Consider the following 21,280-nt stretch of genomic DNA (forward strand, 5'->3'; position numbering starts at 1 on the left):
AATCAATTAGAAATTCAAATAATATAGTCCGAAAAGATCAATTTTTCAAATATAGTTGCATGCTTTATATATTAATAAACAGGTTATTATTATTAATTCATATGTTTAAAAAAATTGAAAAGAAACAATTTTTTTTACTAAGTGATACAATAACAGATTTAAACAGTTTTAATTTCTGGCCTTAAAAAAATAAAGTAAAACTTTTTATAAGAGAACTTTTTAAAATTATTTATCTAAAAATGAAATAATTTTTCAAGGGTTAATTATTTGAAAAAAATGGGACAAGTAACTGATACTCTTTATAATTAGGGTGACCTGGGGTAATTCCTGATCAAAAAATTCAAACATCTATTTTGTGAAAAAACTATTCAAGATAGAATTTTAATATTTACTGGAAGTTTGAGGCTATATGAGATGAGTCCTATGCCTCCTTTTATTTGAAAATCTAATTAGAATTTAAAAGATTTTAAATTTTTAGTGATCAGGAATTACCCCTGGTCTTGATCATTTCTGGGGTAATTCCTGATCACTTCTGGGGTAATTATTGATCACCAGTTTTTATTGTAAAGGGGCTGTTTAAAAATAATTATATAATGGTAATTAACAAATAAGACATCAAGATCAAACAAATAAATCAAAAAAATATGATTAAGCAGCTAATAAAACTATTTATTTAAAAGCAAGAAGAAAGATTAACACTTTAAATTTTCCAAAAATCTTTGCATCATGCCATACATTTTAGGCAATCAGCCAACTCATTCTCATGTTCTGCTGAAATATAAGAGAGTTCCCACATGGGTTACTTTTGCTGGATTTTTTAACTTCATTAAGTGAAAGTGTAAAGTAAAGTAAGGTAAGGTATGTCAACTCAACAGCTCTGGCAGCAGCTCTCACATTGAAATTTTCATTTTCAATCATTAAAAGAAATTCACTAATTTTGCTGTCTAGAAGCTTAGTATCCTTTTTAGGCAAATAATTTCTCACCATATTTATACTAAGCTAATTTATAAACTTAAAAATTATTCTAACAATGTACACACATAAAATTAAGATAGAAGCAAGGTATGACAAACCAGAAATGGTGCAAATCAGAATACAGTCTTGTATACCGTTAAAAACAAATTTTGTGATGACAGTTAAAATATATTTTATAGTTGTTCCACTTAAAAAATATGAACTGTTATTTAAGAAAAGACAATTAGCTATTTATTAGCTATTTTATATACTATTTATAAGAAGAAATGACGGTGATCAGGAATTACCCCAGTGATCAATAATTACCCCATGGGGGGCAACATTTGATATAGTTTTCTATAATCAAGTATAATGTTTACAGTAGATGTGAAACAATTAAACAAAAGCTTACACTATTTTTATATCAAAGAAATAAAAAGTAACTCAAAATATTTATTATTAAGAGAAGGAGGGGGATCTTTGCTGAAACGTGCACATTTTGAAACCGATCTTTGAAATTGAAAATACAGAAAGCAGTTTAAAAGATACTTATTTTGTTAGATAAAACAAAAAGCTATTATTAAGTAAATGTGGTTATACTTTAGAAAAGTGTACAAGCATTCTTGTCCATGTCTCAAATTAAAAAAAAAAATTTTTTTGATCGTGAATTAATACGTTATTTAATTTCGCCTTCTAATAATCTTATTATAAAAACATGGAAGATCACTAAATATCTATTTCAGTTTTTTATTAAAGTCAAAAGCCAGATGAAATTTTTGTTTTTACTGATTATAAATATTTACAGATTCTAATTTTATAATAGGTAATACATATATATATATATGTTTAATAAATATGGTAAATCAGTGTTTTCATCATAGAAAAAAAATGGGTGAGAATTTCTCACCCTTTCTCAAAAACAGGGTGATATTTCAGAAAGTTAAGTGAGATTTCTAAAAACTGAAAAAATACAAATAGACTTGAAAGAAAAAATTTCTTTTATTATAATACATTTTTAACGTCTATTTTTGAATGCATTGAATATTTTTGCTGCATCATCATAGAAGATTTTGCCGTTACTACGTATTTGTCCATCTTACATTAGTGCATAAAAAATTTGAACCTCTTACATGAAAAAACCTTACCTACGTTAAACACGTGGTTTCAGAGAAATGTGTTCTGAAAGGGGTTCCGTGGTTCGAAGGGGTTGTGTTCTGTTGTTCGAAAAGGTTCTGAAAAATACTGGTAAATAGGAAAGCTAGATAACAGGGCAAATGTTGAAAATAATGAAAGATCCAGTAAGAAAAGTGAAATGGATTTTATTCTAAATAGCGTAACTCGAAACTTTTTCCAAAATGCGAGAAATTCGCGAATTTTGAAATTGATTTATATAATGCTCGAATTTCTCGCGGTAATCATTTTTTAATGCGAGAAAGGAAAAAAATATGCGAGATTCTCGCGCTGTAGTGAAAACACTGTAAATAAATGTGCATTAAAACAAAAAGATTAATAAACTTGTTCCTTTCATATTACTGCATTTATATTTTATAATGCTTGAGTAAAAAATTGCGAAACTTTATATACTTAACAATAAAGAAGATTCAAATATATATTAGTGATAATGCATTATTTAAACTTAATATAAAATACATATAACAAATTTAAAATAACTTTTTAGATTTATTTCTATTTTTAAGCTTATACAACACTTTTTAATAAATAAAAATAGTTACACAGTAAAACTTAAAAGTTTGTGAGCACTAAATGAAAAAACCCAATTTCCCTCAGGTTTTTTCAAATAAAACCCAATTTTCCCTCGGTTTTTTCAATTAAACCCAGGCGGGTTGGGTTTTTTCTTAAATACCCGGTTTTTTTCAAACCCTGTCCAAAGCAAAAAATAACTTTAGTAAAGGTTTATTATTTTACTTAAGAATAGTGAAAAAAAAATTTGAATTGTAAGGTACAAAATTTTTTGCATCATTTCATTTTATATTTCAAAACACAAAATTCGAGTGAAATCGGTGGAATAGTTCCAGAGAAATTGAATTTCAAAAACGTCAGATATTTCAAATTAGATTTCTCAGGAACTCTTCGAATGATTAGGCTCACATTTTCTATTTTGCCATATAAAATTACATTCTATAAAAGAATCAGGGGTCTGTCTAGGTTTTTCTCAGAGGTACTTATCTTGTGAAAATGTAGACATAATTTGTGAAAATGAAAAATTGTATTAAAAAATCAACACCAAAATGCGGTAATAATATGGATTTATGGTTTTTTACGGGATAAAAAAATTAAATTTTAAGAAAAAGTATTTTGTGAAAATATAATTTTTCCTTAAGTTGAATTTGTGAAGGTACCGCTAAACGGTAGTTAATTTGGCCTGGACAGACCCCTGAGGATGCAAAACATTGTATGTTTTAAAATTCAAATATTTTTGACCATTCTTAAATAAAATAATAAATATTTACTGATAGTTATTTTACGCATGTTTGGACAAATGAATTTTATAATGGTGTGTAAAATTTTTTTTTAATTTGCTACTAAAGTTCTCGAGATATAGCGAAATAAGCAAAAAGTGAAAAAAAATTTTGGAATGCTTTCCAGACCAAACTATTGTAACTACCCCTATATTTAGGGGGGGGGGGGAGATATCCTAATTTGTTGAAAAAAAGATATGTTTATTCAGAGAAAGCACATTTTTGTGTTTGATTTTGTAACTTAAATTATCGTTTGCACTTATTAGTTAGCATATTGAGATCACTCCCATGAGTCATAAGAACAAAAGTTCATGGTGGTCCTTTTTTGTGCACTGTATTTCATTAAATCTTTTTCCTTTTAGCAATTTCTTGGTACATCAATCAGATTATTCAGAATAAAAAGCTCTCTAAAGCTTTCCTTACATTCCTATGTTAAGCATCTTACCACCCAGTAAAGTTTTACCATCTTGTTCAGACTAACCCTGTTTACATAACTCTTTCATTTTAAAAAGGAAAAAAAAAAGCTATCAGACTCTAAAGGTAGAAAATAAAAACACTTACTTCTTTCTATCACACTTTCAACGGCAACTGAAAATAAAATTATACAACAGAGTTACGTCAAATTTTGAACATTTTAAATTCTTTAGGAAATATTTAAAACACAGTAAACAGACAGACTACAGAATTAATAATAAACAATTTCTACTTGATTAACATAATGGGCTTAAATAACTACTAGAAATAAAATAGAGAAGGCTGAAAAAAGAAATTAAAAATATAAAAGGAACTTAAATCACGAATTTGATAGATTCTTTTCCGGTATTAGCCCCTTTTTATAGACTTCTTTCAGTTCAAAAAAAAGTTTGAATTGTTATTCTGTTACCAATGTCATGATTTTTCAAATAAAAAATTTATTTTTTATGTTTTCTTTAAGCTTATTAAACTAAACATAAAAACTACAACAGAATGAAAATTTATTAAGCTTCCAAAAAATATTTTCTAATAATCAACACATCTGATCAAATTATCATATTAATAGGATGGATAAAATTCGAAAGGATCGGAAATATGTAATACCATAATTTTTAAATAAAAGTAACAAAAATATAGCGAATAAAAAATTTTTTTTTACGGATATCTTCTTATGTATTAATAATCTGTCATAAAAAAAAAACGTTCGATAATAAAGATTACTGACACTTCTAGCAAGAAATCTTTCTTTTGGTTAAGAATCATATTGAGTATATTGTTAGAATGATCTAAATAAAATTAAGTAATTAAGAGAAAGTTTATACTTACAAAAACATAATTGAACTACGTAAGCGTAGTAAGACCATGCAACTATTGTGCAGATAAACAAAACTGGAAACCATTTAAATAAACGAAAACAAAGGGAACACTTTGATCCCATACTTTTATAAAAAGAGGGAGGCATTTTAAATTAAATAAAACATAATTCAAGTACATAGGAACTAATTATCAGTCTGAATATTACATTTTTCAAATGTTTGACAAGCAGAAGACCGACATACCGATAGAATAGAACAAATAAAAACCAATACGAAAAGGAGTAGTGTTGCCAGATGTAAAATGCAGAACTTTGTTAACTGCCACAGCAGATTGCAACTGGTTTGCGTTCATGCATGAAACGCATGCAGTAAGAAGGACCGTTTTGGAAATTTTTTCACTGCAATGGATTCGCATATGAGATTGCATGTAAATGCGATTTGCACATTCAATGATTTATTTTTAGAGTTCAAAGTTTAATTAGGGGGGAGTCATTGTAGGAAAAAGTTCGCATCTCAAACAAACAAACTTCTTCTCATTTTTTATTAAAGTAAACTGATTTTTATGATATAAAATTAAATACAAACTTAGATAAAAAACATAATTATTTGACAAATTTGTTTTTACACGTAATTATATCAGTAGGGGTCACTTTGAATGACGCTAAATTTTGCTCAAAAATCTGGTTTTAATGACACCAACACAAGTGGCATTTCCTCACCAAGAAAATTACACATTTTTTTTAGCATAATAGTATGTTTTTCGAAATTTTGACACCCATCCTTTGATTTGGTATTAGTATCAAAGTTGTCATTTGAACCAAAAAGTTATAAAAAATCATTAAAGTGTCCACCTAATGATCAGTTCAAAACCAAACAATTAATAATAACTAGAAAGCATCAGAGAGAAATTCCTAGAGTCCAAGTAGCCAATAGTAAACATTGAATGCAAGCTTTTCATAATTTTATAACCTGCCTCATATCGTATTTTGAAACATCATCGATTTTTGCGACAGCTGTTCTGACTATTATATATATAGAGGGACAAAGAAAAAATAAAAAACTTCATAAAAATATTTTTTATATATTTCTTAGCATAAATATATGTTTTTAAAAATTTCGATACCTATCCTTTGACTTGGTATTAGTATCAAAATTGTCATTTGAACCAAAAAATTATAAAAAATTATATATTATTAATAAAAATAAGTGTCTACCAAATGATTCCCTCAAAACCAGCTATTAATAATAATTAGAAAGCAATGACGAGGAATGCCTTTAGTCCAAGTAGACAATAAAATACATTAAATGCAGGCTATCCATAATTTTTTAACCTGCATCGTATTTTTCAACATGATGGATTTTAGCGATACCAGTACTATATAACAGTTATATATAGAGTAACAAGGACGAAAAATATTTCATACATATTTCTTAGCATAATTATATGCTTTTTGAAATTTTGATACCCATCCTTTAATTTGGTATTAGTATCAAAGTTGTCATTTGATTCAAAAAATTATAACAAGTTATTAGTGTCCACCAAATGATCAATTCAAAACCAGCTATTAATAATAAATAGAAAGCAATAGAGAGGAATGCCTATAGTCAATCCCGGTAGGCCACAATTCGATCTCGATCAAACTCAAAAACGTGTGGGTAGGCATTTCTCCTTCTTACACGAGGCATAACAAAAATTTTTTTACCCAAGCACAAGGCTCGAATTCAATTTCTGTATGAGAAACTTACTGCCCAATCTCTTCATTTATAGGCATCGTAATTGTCGCTACAGCCACCTGCTTTGCATGAATGCGCTGATAAGCTAATCATTTGCATATCACAACTTGCTTTATCCGTCCTGAAAATCTCACGTTCGTGGCGTGTCGCCTTCCTGGTGTAGCAATTTTAATGTCCAGTAGTGTATATATATAACAACAATGTTTTTGAATTAAAAAATATAATAAAAAAATTAAAGAGAAAGAAAATAAAGAGATAAAGTAAGTGAAACAAATTTCCAGACAATTTTTCTCTTTTTGCTTATAGGAAAGTGATACAATAATCAGATTTGTCACGTTAAAACATACCTACTTTAAAAACTACATACGGGAATTTAAAAAGAAAAAATCGTTAACTTTTTCATCACACATGGTTTCGGAATTGAGCAAAAACGCGTTAAAATAGCTCCGTAACAAACATAGTCGAATTTGAAAACCCTATGTATTTAAATTTGAAACAGTATATACTCATATTTGAGCATGAAAAGATTTAATTTCATTGAAGAAATAAAATTAGGATCGTATAAGATTATTTAATTAAATCGAAATTTCTTGGTTGTTACAGAATGCTCAAATTACAATGAAGCATGGCCTTCATCAACGTGCTGCAATTTTTTGGAAAAAATAATTTTACTTTTGTTATTTTCTTTTTTTGAAAAAAAAAGTATCTTATAATATATACTCTCAACGTTTAGAGTTTATTTTCTTAAATGTACTCTAGTTTTTTTATTTTTTTTTATTTTAAAAAATCTTATTTAAACAAATGTTTTCTTATTTAATTGAAACTGTATTATGATTTTTTTCATTTCTAAATCTATTTTTCAAATTCCATTTTGATTTATAATTATCACTTATTACTTTTCTATTTCATTTTCTTTAACATCATTTATTGCATTCTTAAATTGATAAATTTTAAAACAATTAATTTAATTTCATGAACTAGCATTTTTTTAATTTAATTAAAAAATAGTTAAGGGTCATTCTCACAAAAAGGTGATTTTTCAAGTCCCTTAGTAATAAATATTAGGGAATACAGCAGATTTCTAAATATTTTTCTTCATCATTTTTCGTAAAGTTCTAACTAACAAATCATATGCATTTCTGCTAAATGTATTTAATATTTCATTCCTATTTTTTAATAAACATAACTTCAAAATCCCCTCCGTGGACGTCCCTACGTCTGTGACACAAAATAATTTTTAATGGCTGTTAAATAATTTAAATGTTACTTTAATGATTATGTAGTTTTACCTAGTTAAATGCTTATAGTAACTTTTTATTTAATATTAAAAAAAAATTTTTTTTAGTGAAATAAATAACTAGTAAACTTTGTCCATCAAAAATGAAATCTCCCTCCGTGGACAATTAATATAGTTGGTAAATATGCCATAAAGGGCAGCATATGCGAAATCCCTGTAAGACAGCTGCTGGGAAAGGTAACCATTCCATTTTCTAATGTTAACTATCAGTTTTTTTTTTGTTCTCTTTGGTGTCAGTTTTGGATTGTTGTGTTCAACTGGGGTTTGGCAAAGTTCTCACCGTATACTCAGTGGATATCATAAAGAAGGTAAGAGAAAATTATTTTATTTTTGATAGATGAATTTTAGATTGCAAAAATAGTATATTTAATAAAAAGAGCTGCCCCATTTTTGTAACTTTAAAATTAAAAATCAGTAAAATTCAAGAACTAGTTTTTGTCTCCTCCGTGGGCATAACAAGTCCACGGAGGAGAAGACGCCAGGGCTAAAGAGAATACAAGGGCTAGTTCACTCCGCTCTTAGAGGTGAAGCTACGATTTCCCTCCTCATGACGTCACTGTGTCCACAGATCTCGGAGATCGCAAGCAAAGATATAATAACTTTGCATCTTTCTCTTTGTAAAAATAAGTTAGATTTTTTCTGGTTATTAGCCTTCAAACTTTACGTAATTAACACATTATTTCCGTTCATAAACATAGTTCAAAAAAAAAAACGTTCTTGGTTATTATATTAAAAAAATACCATTTTAAACTTATAAAAATGTTTTGCTAGTTGGTGAAAATGACACGATGAATACTTTATTTTAAAAAGTTCAGTTTTAACTTTAACTATTAAGAAAAATGACACTATTAAGACACTTTTTTATCTACATATTCTTTTATAAAGATAAGTTAAGTTAAATTTAAAATCCCTGATTTTAAAATATGTCGTTAATAGCAATTTGTTCATACTTAATCATTAGGAAACATTAACCTTTAACGCTAATTACTGAAACAAAATAATAATTTAGGTTCATAATAACATTAGAAATTTTACAATTGTTTATAGACATTTAAATTTACGATGATATAATTTATAGATATTTAAATTGAAGAGAATATAGTTTTTTAAAAAAATCATAAATATTTAGAATAACTACATTAAAAAATATGTTATGAAATTAGGAGAATTTCAACTATATACTATATATTTTATTTATACTTTTTACTTACATTTTAATTTTCTTTGACTTTATCTATTTTTTAATTCTTTTCACCTGCCTTTCTTTATGAAGTAACGAGGCGGTTTCTATTTAGATAATGAATTTTTATAAAAGTTCTTTACGACAGAATAAACGTATTGCTGTTTTATATTAATTGTGTCATTTCTGAATCCATTCTTTACATAGTTGTTCATTTACTTTAGGGAACACGTGAAAAATTATACTTTTTCCTTTTGTTTTTATATCAGAATTTTTGCAAGTTGCAATCGCGCAAACTGGCATTTCGATAATAGTTTTATATTCTTGTAAATTCACTGCAAAAACTGAGAAAAGTCATTATAGAAAATAACAAATGTCTTAGAATATCTCGCAAAAAGAAATGATCCAATATTAGTTAGAGCTAGTAAGGCCGAACGCTCCGTTTTTGAAGTAAAAGTGCGAGCTTTGCGCCAAAGTGACGTCACTAGAGTGACGTCGGAGGATCGGCGCGGCGAGAAATACTTCAAAGGAGTGAACCAGCCCTTCTATTCTCTTTAGCCCTGAGAAGACGCAGTCAATGGAAGAGACAATGTGTTAGATAACCATAATACAATTTTAATAATTAAAAAACTATTTTCTCTTAATTGATATTTTTAAAATGGAACAAATATGTTAATTTGTTTGTATTTTAAAAACAATTAAGTTTAACTTTTTCTTATATGAGAAGTAAATATTGGCAATTTTTCTAAATAATTTCTGTGATGTTTAACATTTTTTTTCTCTTCAAATTTTAGGAAAAAAATGGTAAAACCAAAATGCAAAAAAAGAAAGCTATCAAATGTTCAAATGCGAAAGAGAAGGGAACAGAAAAAACTTAGTATAAGACAAGCTAGACAGAAATTAAAAGAAAACCCTATATTGTTTGAAGAAAGTAAAAAAAAAAAAAAAAAAAAAGGAACAAGAAACTTCAAAATCTGTTTCAGAAAAAGATTTAACCGAAAAATCGTGATTAAATGTACCTAAATTTCTAGAAATTGATAGAGCAAGCCGTTTGTGCCCAGGGAAAAAAGAAACAATAATAATAAGAACAGAGAAAAAACAAAAGCGTTATTTGGATGACAATATGTTTAACTTGCATAAAATGTTCATAAAAGAGTACCCTCAACACTTAACTTTCATGTGGAGTTTGAAATTTCATTTAAATAGTCTTTACATTTTAATTTATTAATATTCAGTAAGAGTTACTTAAAAAATTGTACACTTAGATTAAAAATGGATGTTTCCTTTCATAGCAGCATGATTAATATGAAGTAGCTCTATCTCTAATAATGAAATATTTTATTATTTACTTATTAATGTTAAACTCATATCAGTTGTACTTAATAATTAATGAAATAGTCTTCATTGACATTTTATATTTTATAACATAAAATGTCTCCTCCGTTGACTATTACATCTCCTCCGTGGACAAGGCAGAATTTAAAATATTTTAAATCTTGTAAAAAATAAAATAGAAAACTTGACCATTATTATAAGGACATATAACAAAAATAAAAATGTAATTTTTATCACTTTTTTAATTACTTTAATTTAAGAAAATTTTTTAGTCTATTTATACCTTTTCAGTGAGAATGACCCTTAAGAAGTACATCAATACAAAAAGTATGAAATTTCGGAATGTTTTTTTTTTTTTTTTTTTTTTAAATTGAACAGTATTTCTAAACAAAGATCAACCTTGAAGAAACTGCATCTAATGAACATAATTTTTAACCACATGAAGGCGCTGTCTCCTATTAACTCTAATCGAATCGTGATTGTTTCATATTCACCATTATCATTCATCAGTTTCTCAATCATCATCGATGTTTTTCCACAAAAACATAGAACATTTTGTTTATAAAATATGAATTATTGTAATTTTATGCAAGAACATTTCGTTAGTATGTTTATGGTTTATCCTAAAAATTAATGATTACACGGATTTGAGAAGTAAATAATTATACTTGAAAAAAAAATATAAATAACCGAGGGAAATTTTCAATTAACAATTAAATTGTAGTGAAAGGCATTTTTCACTGCAATTTAATTATTAATAATTCTCAAACTAGTTATCCAATATTAATTTTTTTTTATTCTCTCGCACTCCCTGTTCATTTTTCTACTTACCTTCGTAATACCATGCTCCTTAGTCTTTTACTTTTGCACAGCAAAACAAAATGTATAACGCAAAAATAAATAAATAAATAAAAAAGAAAGAAAATAAAGAAGTAAAGTTATTATAACAAATTTCCAGACAATTTTTCTCTTTTTGCTTACAGGAAAATCGTACAATAATAAGATTTGGCACGTTAAAACAAACCTACTTTTAAAACTACCTACGGGAATTTTTGAAAGAAATTTTTATTTCTTCTCTTATCACTCACTGTTTCAAGATTGAGAAAAAGCGTGTCAAAATAGCTCCGTAACAAACATAGTCGAATTTATGCAAAAACATTTTGTTAATATGTTAATCCTAAGAAATTAATGATTACACGGATTTGAAAAGTAATCAACTGTACTAAAAATATAAATAACGTAAGGAAATTTTCAATTAACAATTAAATTGTAGAAAAAGGCATTTTTCCCTACAATTTAGTAGTTAATAACTTTCAAATTAGTTATCAAATATTAATTTTTTTTATTCCCACTGTACATTTTTCTCGTAATTTCATGCTCCTCAGTCTTATACTTTTTGCACAGCAAAACAAAATGTATAACGTGAAAATAAATAAATAAATAAAAATAAAAATAATAATAATAATAAAATTAATAATCCTTAGCATACCTAATGCTGCATACCTAAAACAGTGGCAGTGGCCCTTGCGATTTTTTAATATAGAGATATTTAACACGTTATTTTAATTAAAATACATAATGAAACTAAGATTAGTTTAATTTCCTCATTCATTTCAATGCATCACTGAGAAACATGAAAAAGTTTACTGTTTAAATTTTACTTAGAAATAAAATAAATCTTTAATGAAGTGATTCTACATTAGACATGCAAGTCTAACCATTTTTAAAACAGTAATCAACCTAAAAACAATCGTTGTTATAAAAAGACATACATTCATAAAATTCTTACATTTTATTCTAATGTGTTATCGCATATATAGCAAAATATAATAAAAACATATTTATATCCTTAATTGTGTTTTAATTATACATATTTTGGTTCATATTAGATATTGCAACGATCGAAATTAACACCATCTATACACTACTCTCGTAGTTAATAAAGAAAAACTAATAGTGGAAGAACATTTTGAAACAAATATGAAAAAAAACTCATTTTTTATAAGTCTGAAAAATTTCCGTATTTTTAGAAATTTCATCTCCAAAAAACCCGGTTTTCTCCCGGATTTAAACCAAGTTTTTGCCTCCCTTTTGCTCCCCTTTCTTTCCTTCCTAATAGTTAGATCACTCGAATCTTGTCTTCAGTGTTTGATGATAATACAAGTTTCTATAGTTTCCTGACCACTACTACTACTTCTTATTGTTATTTCAGCGCCAAATATCGTCACTTGAACAACTAATTTCCTATTAACTAGAGTGATCACATCTCATTTCTCATCTGGGGCACTGTATTTGATGACCATATATGTTTTGCTGATCGCTACTAATAAAATTTATTGTAATTCAAAATCCAAACCACTTTCCAGAGAGCTAATGTGCTCGAATTTAAGCTGGAGTTTCAGTATTGGATGACAATACATTTTTCTATCGTTTTCTGAATTTTCATAATCAAATTTTCAACCCCTGCCTAACTAGAAAGTGTTCAAAATGGAACTGGAGTTTTGTGTTGAATGATAAAAAAGCTATAAAAATTTCTTAATATCACACATTTGTCTCATTTATCTCAATATTTTATCATTAAATATAATTTGAATCACTAATAGACTGAATTTCATCTGGAATTCAGTACTGGTTGACAATACAAGGATCAATCGTTTGTTGAATTTTCGCAGTCAAATTTTCGATCACTACTTTACTAGCTAGTGTTGAAAATGGAATTGAAGGTTTGTGCTGAATGCCAAAACAAGTTTCAATAATTTCTTGATATCACTCATTTGTCTAATTTATATCAAAATTTTATAACTAAAGTTAACATTTATCATACTGCGTCAATCGAAATTTCGTGACTATTTTACGACTAGCTGGAGTACTAAAATTTTAACTAGATCTCCGTGCCTAAAACAAATACAGTTTATAATTGTTTCCTAAATGGTGTAAGTAATGTTAATCACCTATCAAAATTTCCAACTGTGTCCGACATAAACAAGCTAACAGATTCAAAACTAAACGGAATAAAGTATCGAAATTTCAAAAATTACGCTTTTCAAATACACTCTATAACAAAAATATCGACGCATAAAGAAGGAGTTGTCCGATTGAAACGAAAATTGGTGGATAGGAAGACAATGTACAGAATAGTAAATGATTAAAATTTCAGACCAATTAAATAATTTATTGCAAAGTTACAGTAACAAGTTCAATAAGTTGTTGACCAGCCTCTAGCCTGGATACAAGCTGCCACACGGCGTGGCATAGACCGATAAAGCTCCCGGATGGTCTCTTGCGGTATTTCCTGCCAAATTCGATCCAATTGTCGAACGAGGTCATCAAAATTCCGTGCCAGATGCAATCGCCTTCCCATCATATCCCAGACATGCTCGATGGGAGAGAGATCTGGTGATCTGGCAGGCCAAGTAAGAGTTTGACAAGCTTGCAGACAGTTCATAGCAACACGTGCCGTATGTGGTCTGGCATTGTCCTGCTGAAAAACCAGCCCAGGGTGCTGCAAAAGGAACGGTAGCAAAATAGGTCTTAGGATGTCGTCGACGTACCGGTGTGCAGTAAGTGTACCTCTAATGACGACCAAAGGGGTCCGGCTGTCGAAGGAAATGGCACCCCAGACCATAATGCCTTGTTGAGGGCCGGTGTGGCGTGCAATAGTGAAGGCAGGATCCCCCTTCTGCCCTGTGCGTCTCCAAACACGTCATCGATGATCGTCAGGACACAGTTGGAAGCGGGATTCGTCGCTAAAGAGCGGGATACGTCCCCAGTCGGCATCATTCCAGCCTGATCGAGCGTCGATTTTGCGCATCTTAGTGCGTTCTTGGTGCGTCGATTTTTTTGTTATAGAGTGTAGATTTAAAAATAGAAAATTATTTCTTTTTTTTTTGTCAGATCTAAAACAGAAAAAGTAAGGTACATCATTTTCATAATAAACTTCGATCACCGCCAAGCATCCCATCACAACTCTTGAAAGTGATCCGCCTTGCGGACTTTTATTTAATGTTTAACGAAAATAAAATAATTTTCTCCTTTTAAGTCTATTTGAAAAGCATAGTTTTAAAAATTTTAATTTTATTTCATTATAATAATAATTTAACATAAATGATAATTATTAATAATAATTTAACATGAATATTTTAACCTTATATTTAAAACAATTAAAGTAAAGTAAAAATAATGATAAAATAATTTAAATACAAAAGTCTATGAGCTTAAGCAATTTTGGTGTTCACTTTAAAAAAAAAATTGGTGCATAATTACCAATATTTTTGATGTTGAGGTAAACTAAATGCATTTTTAATGAGAGAGAATTGTAGTTATCGAGCAAAATATTATATAAAATTGACAAAATCACAATTGTTTGAAAGAATTGGTGCGAATATATTATTAAAAATGCGCAAATGTCTATGCCTTTGAAGCGAAATATTTTTGCAATGAAATCATTAAATTGATTCTAATGCGCTTAAAAATAGGAGACAAAAAATGAATAAATAAATAAATAAAACAGTAACAGTGAAAAGTAAATAAAAAATGTGACAGCATGTATCTGAAAAAGTTTAGTTTAACACAACACCAAAAATGGTGATAACTACAGGCCAAAATTTTTTACAGTGTTGGACAGTGTTTTTTACAATCGGAAAAAGAATTATTAACAGAAAAAAATATTACTCATATTTTTATAAGATTGCTACAACTTATTTCTGCAATAAACAGGAGAGATACAGAAAACGCAATTTTTGTTATTTTTTATATTTGTAGCTCTCAGTTTCTTCTTTTTATTCGTTATGTTGCTTTATTTTCCTATCAAGAAGACTTATCTTTTGCGAGCATTATTGCTTGATATAATTCTTTCTTATCTAATGCACGGACACTGGTTCAATTAAATAGTTCAAAATATGACACATAAAATATATTAAGCAAATTTTGCCCGAAATGATAATAATTAAAACATATCTGCGTACACCACTATCATAAAGTTAAAAATTTTGCTAAGTTATAAATCGAACTCAGGAAAAATTTATTATTTACCGCATGTCAATATAAGGTGTAAATAAACTATACGTTAAGGTGCAAATAAAGTTGATAAACTTTAATACATTTGGTATATTTTAGCCTTTACATCTTCTTTTTCATCAATTTTTACATACACTATATCTAGTTAGAATGTTATTAATTGTCCTTTTCTGAGTTTATTATTATTTAATTACTATTTAGTTTATATTAGCAGATTAGTTTCAGAGATTATTAATAATTATTCAACTAAGATAAGTGAAATTGAAAGGAATGGTAAATTATGAACCAAAAAATATTATTTAGTAGTTATATGTCATCAGTAACTTTAAAAAAAAATAGAAATAAATTTTAACTCAAGCGACGAAAGAACTATATTTGCGAATAATTATTACATTTATGCACACATGTGTTCAATTTTTGAACTTAGTGCATTTAGTTAGTAAAAAATAGTATAATATCCCACTCCCAGTGCAAAAATCCTGTACAGACCCATGGGTTGATCTCAGTCAGTTGTGCATTAAGAATATACGTTGAATCGTTCTTATCATAACTAATATCATAGCATTCAAATATCATAGAAGACATTTTGTTATGTTTGATCTAGAGATAGCACAAGAATATATATTTTTTAGAAAAAGCAAAAAAAAAAAAAAACCCCTCCTTTGTTATAGTCAGAAGTATTTAAATTCAGTTGTTAAAATAAATAGAAACAATTAATTAAATCATAATAAACTTAATGTGATAACATATGAGGAAAAATTGCAATAATGGATATAGTTTTTTTAAAAAACTACGACTCACACGATCAGAATGTTAAATCAATATTGCATATGTAAAACAGAAATGATAGTATGGGTGGACAAAACATTCCCCCTGCCATAAGGCATTAACATAAACTTAAAATGAAATTTTCTATATAAAGACAAGTGTTATTCTAGTTGAATAATTTGGTAAAAAATTAATACCCATTGAAAAGAAGAAAAAAAATAGTTAAAAATTTTGAAAGAATAAGCATAAAATTTGATAGTTATAATTGACATTTTCTATAATTTCTATTTACAGATAAATTTAGTCTAATTTAATGTTTGAACGAAGAAAAAAAATGGATACGTTGTTTCCTAAAAAGGTTTTCTGAATGTAATAGAAAAAGGTAATCCTTCTATGTTTTACATATCACATAGGACTTGCTGGACGATGGTCCGTTACTCAAATAATCTACTTTTCTCCCCCTCAAACCTTGCCTCCCTTGAAATCCCACCCTATTTGCTTAAAAATTTCCCGGCCGAAAAAAGGGATTTTAAAATGATCGCTAACCTGTAATAAACTTTAAACAAGATAATAGGTTCAGGATGTTATCCTAATCTTCTATCTCCAAATCACACTGGTTGCGAAAATATCTTAGGCTATATGTTTTGACAACTGATGAAAAATATTATTCTGTGTAATGTGTTTAACTTACATTTTTAAGTAATACGCTGGTAACACATCAATAAAATTAATCGATTACAAATGCAGAAATAAACAAAACTTTCAATTAATAATAAAATTTGTGAGACAAAGCATATACTTTTAACTATTTCCAGTCTTGAATGTTTTTCATTTTAATGCATTTTTAAATGAATCTTATCGATTTTTTTCTAGAACTGTTTTTCACTCTGAACGCAGAATTATAGCACATTTGGTAAAATAATACAATTAATATACTTAGTGAACGGTATTTGAAAGTAAAAAAGTGACTTTGAATTTTTTCCTCTACGAAGAAAATCTATAATTTTAACTTAAAGATTATTCTTTTTAAGAAATTCCCATTATTTTTTTCTCTTTGTGTATGGAAATTGATAGTGAATTCTTTTCTTGTTGCTAGTATTGAAATCGTCAAAAGCAAATAAATATTTATTACAAACAGTAGTTAAGAGGACTTTTATTAACAATGGATAGCTAATTTTTTTTGTTTTAATGTATTTAAAAATGTAGAAAAGGAGATTATAGTAATAACTAAGCCTCCAACTCAAATAAAGTATCATTTTTTAAATTTTTTTCAACCCAGTAATTAGTACTTATAATGACAAATTCTTCAATTAAGAAGTTTCGGTGTTGAAAGAAGAGTAGATAATAATCCAATCAAGTACAAGCATGTCATAAAGCGTGTCATGTTTCCAAATTCATGATACGTAAAACTAAAATAAATAATAAAAATAAGAAATAAAAATAAATAATAAAAATAAACAATAAAAATAAATAATAAAAATAAATACTAAAAATAATAATAAAACTATTCTAATGATATAAACTAAAATATTTTTTCAGAATATAAATTTTTTTGCATATAAATTGGGTGCAGCAGATTTGAACACACCTTTTTGTAGCAAAATATAGCGAAGTTGTTAAAAATTATCTTTAGTAAAAGGTTCCAATTGTATCTTGTAACAAGTTCCAATGTACAGTGCGCAAAAAAAAAAAAAAAAAAAAAAAAAAAAAAGCGAATAAATGTACTAGCCTGAATAACTTTCGATCTAATGACCGGATCTTCACGTTACTCGGGCTCATTAGTTTGAAGGGGTGATCTCAAATATACAAATTAATCAGTGTAGACGATATTTTAGGTTACGAAATCAGACGCAAAAACGTACTTCCTCTGAATAATCATACCGTTTTTTCGGCGAATTTGGACTTTTGACACCCAAAATAGGGGGTAGCCGCAATCTGGGGAATATGGTCCCAATAGTTTTGTCAGGAGAGCTGCCTAAAGTTTGGACCCCTTAATGTTTATTTTACTTTCTGTGTATTTCGCCGTATCTCGAGAACTTTCGAAGCGAATTAATAAAAATCGAATTTTAAAAATACGACTTTTTTAAAATTTGATTTCTCAGGAACTGTTCGGCCGATTTCGCTCAGATTTGGTATTTTGCTGTGTAAAATAACATTCTATAAAATGTTGTACAAAACTGTGTACCTTACTGTTTAAAATTTTTTCGATTGTTATTAAATAAAATAATAAAAAATAATAAATGTTTACTAAAAGTTATTTTTTGCAGGGATATTTGGATAAACGAATTTTATAATTGTGCTCAAAAATTTTTCAATTCGCTTTCATAATCCTCAAGATGTGGGGAAATGCATAAAAGGTAAAATTAACATTAAGGGATCCAAACATTGGATCACTCTTTTGACCAAACTATTGGGACCATATTTCCTAGATTGCGGTTATGCCCCATATTTTGGGGGTCAGAAATCCAAATCTGTCAAGAAAAGGCATGTTTATTCAGAGAAAGTACGTTTTTATGTCTGATTTTGTAGCTTAAAATATCATCTGCACTAAGTAATTATCGATTTTTATTTTGAGATCTATACAACATACTTTACTGTCCTAAGGTACATCCATCAAATGTTTAAAATATAATCAAAATTGTGATTAATCTAAATGCACTATAATTTTTTTCTTATAACTGAAACATTTAAAGATATCCTCTTCAGTTTAGTAGTTTTATGAATTCGTGTTCAGAAAAAAATAATATGAAAAGAAAATTTTAAGTGGTAAATTTTTTTATCTGCCTTTAAGACATTAATTCAACGCCAAACTTTCCAATGTTAGCTATTGCTATGATGTCGTCTGTTGGTAAAGATTATAATTGGAAATAAAAATTATGATTTTGTGTCCATTAGGCTTTTAAAAATTATCAAAGTCTCAAGGTACAACCATATAGTGAAAACGAATTTTACATTTTAAGTCGATAAAGTTCAAATAATAATTATGAAGTGGAAAAAGAAACAATAATGAAAAAAAATTGAAACTATAGAAAGTACAAACTAGAAATTTTCCATGTATCACCATGAATAAAAGAAAATTAATCTGAAGTAAGTAAAATCTTAAGAATAAGAGACTACTATTACACATTTCTTTGTAATTGCGGTGTTATAAAGCAATAATACTCCCTGAAAAATTTTGTGAAAATGAAACAGTTGATTTATAACAGCTGATACTGTTATCAACAGTGAACTACAGATAAGGTATTTTATGAATGAAATTAAATCAGTTCTAGTTTTGGTTTCGAAATTCTAAGTATTAAATTAACTATTTCCATAACAATGTATTGACATGAAATTAAAAAGCAATCAAAAACTTTTTTATTTAATACTTCATAAACAAATTTATAATTTTTATTTGTCTTTTAACTGATATTTGGCAAAATTCTCACCATTTGATACTATTGATCATAGCAAAGACTGATAAATTCAATATCAGATTTATCAGTTCTTGTTTCAACTCTTTCACATTTATATGTTGAAAAAGAAATGTTCTTCCTCACTCCTAGATAAAAGTATTTCTCTGATAGATTGAATGTGAATAACCGATTTATTGAATATTCTATTATTGGCTCTTACTGATAAATTTTATTAGTTAATTATTTATTATGACTAAGGCTTGAATGCTTGTAAAATACAAGAGAACTCCTCATTATCTTGAAGATGCAGACTAAAATATCGAATTTTATCAGCGATTACAACTCGTTTATTCACAGGCGACTTGATTACTAACCATTTATTGACTTGTATTCTTCTTACACATTGATTACGGTAAAATCTTATCTACAGTCACAATCCAAATGGAAGAAAATTGCTCTTCTGCATTTCATTCGATTATCGGAATTCAAACTCTATTAACGAACTTTGGATCTGTTGAGGCCCCAAGCTACATTATTCAGCATATCATTCTTTTGTTCAATTATTGCTGAATAAGATTTGTGATATATGTCATATTTGGTTTAGGTTACAATCACTTGAAAGGAGCTTGAGTTAAGAAAACATCTAGTAAGTTTTTTTTAAAATATTTTTTATATCTTCAGCTGTCAATTCATTTTCATTACTGATAATAAATTTATATGGCGGTAAAGAGAGTATAAAGACGAATTTTGTAACATTTAATTTAGAGTATGCTGTGCTTTAACACCGTTAAAAATTCCGAATCAAATTACGGCAAAAAGTACCGGCACCCAGGGTGGTTCCAGTACCTTATACCACAAAATCTTATGGAACAAAAAATCTGATTTACCATTACTTTTTCTGTAACATTTACTGGAAATGACTCTAATTTAGCAAATATTACTGTAAAAATTACGGTAAAAATGAATTTTATGGTAAAATGAATTTTATGATAAAATGGATTTTACGAATGCTGCATTCAGAGTGCCAGTACTTTTTACCGTATTTTGATCCGGAATTTTTGCAGTGTATAGTGACGAAGTTGGATTCTTGTACTTTACATGCGGTTAGTAAGAAACATATGCATAGTACATTTCTTTCTATTACATTTTACATTTCTCTCTGTAAAAACAACCGTCGGAACAAACTCAGCGAAAATTATTTAATAAACTGCGCAAAAAAAATATTACCCATGTAAAAGACAATAATTTTCGATAAAAGTTAAATTTGCAATTGGAGAAATATTTATTAACATACGTTTAATAATTTAAACAATTGAATTATTTAATACCCAATTATAGACACTTTTTTTAAATAAAAATTCTCTAAATTTCCCCGCGAATATTTTGATTTGTATGAATGTTGAAGCTTACTAAAGAAATCAATGATTAGTTGGAGTAAAGTAAATTTAATAATCAAAAGATAGTTGAAAAGTTTATGATAGAACAAATTGCACAAAATATGTTGATATACAGTAGAATAACTTATAAAGAGCGCACATTTAATGAGATTCAGGATTTAACGAGCAAAATAGAATGATTTTATTGGTACAATGTTGCAAACATGCTGAAAGACAATCTTTTAGCGAGCTATTTTATCACTTTAATTTCGTAAATTATATATTATTGCATGAATGCATTGTAAATATAATATGCTAAGTAGTTGATGTTCTCAAAATTGAAAGCAATATAAGTAAAACTAATTTTTTGCCAGTAAATTTCCATTAGATAATTAATAAATATAGGGTATAAAACACTAAGTTAAAGGTAATCAGAGGAAAACGTTAATTTTTAAA

General features: G+C 27.7%; 2 protein-coding genes across 8 annotated transcripts in view; one reads left to right on the forward strand and one right to left on the reverse strand.

The window, feature by feature from the left end:
• LOC107450094 (palmitoyltransferase ZDHHC2) overlaps positions 1-5,009 on the reverse strand; it is a 77,176-nt gene extending 72,167 nt beyond the window's left edge. For 5 of the 7 annotated variants that reach the window (XM_087154742.1, XM_087154740.1, XM_087154739.1 and 2 more), the window contains exons 1-2: positions 4,734-4,991; positions 3,996-4,022 (exon numbers count right to left, since the gene is read on the reverse strand). In XM_087154742.1, the coding sequence (XP_087010868.1) occupies positions 3,996-4,022; positions 4,734-4,869 (163 nt within the window). In that variant the 5' untranslated portion in view covers positions 4,870-4,991. Of the gene's footprint in view, positions 1-3,995; positions 4,023-4,733 lie in introns of all 7 variants that reach the window. The other 2 variants (XM_087154741.1, XM_087154744.1) reach the window with 2 other exon arrangements.
• A 14,747-nt stretch (positions 5,010-19,756) lies between these two features.
• Positions 19,757-21,280, forward strand: part of LOC107443697 (long-chain-fatty-acid--CoA ligase 4) — a 47,030-nt gene continuing 45,506 nt past the window's right edge. The window contains exon 1 of the mRNA XM_087155192.1: positions 19,757-20,094. The gene's annotated coding sequence lies outside the window, so the exon portion shown is untranslated. The remainder of the gene's footprint in view (positions 20,095-21,280) is intronic.

This window comes from Parasteatoda tepidariorum, chromosome 11, assembly GCF_982258835.1.
Source record: "Parasteatoda tepidariorum strain Cologne lab strain chromosome 11, Ptep-v5.0, whole genome shotgun sequence".
Taxonomy (NCBI): Eukaryota; Metazoa; Arthropoda; class Arachnida; order Araneae; family Theridiidae; genus Parasteatoda; species Parasteatoda tepidariorum.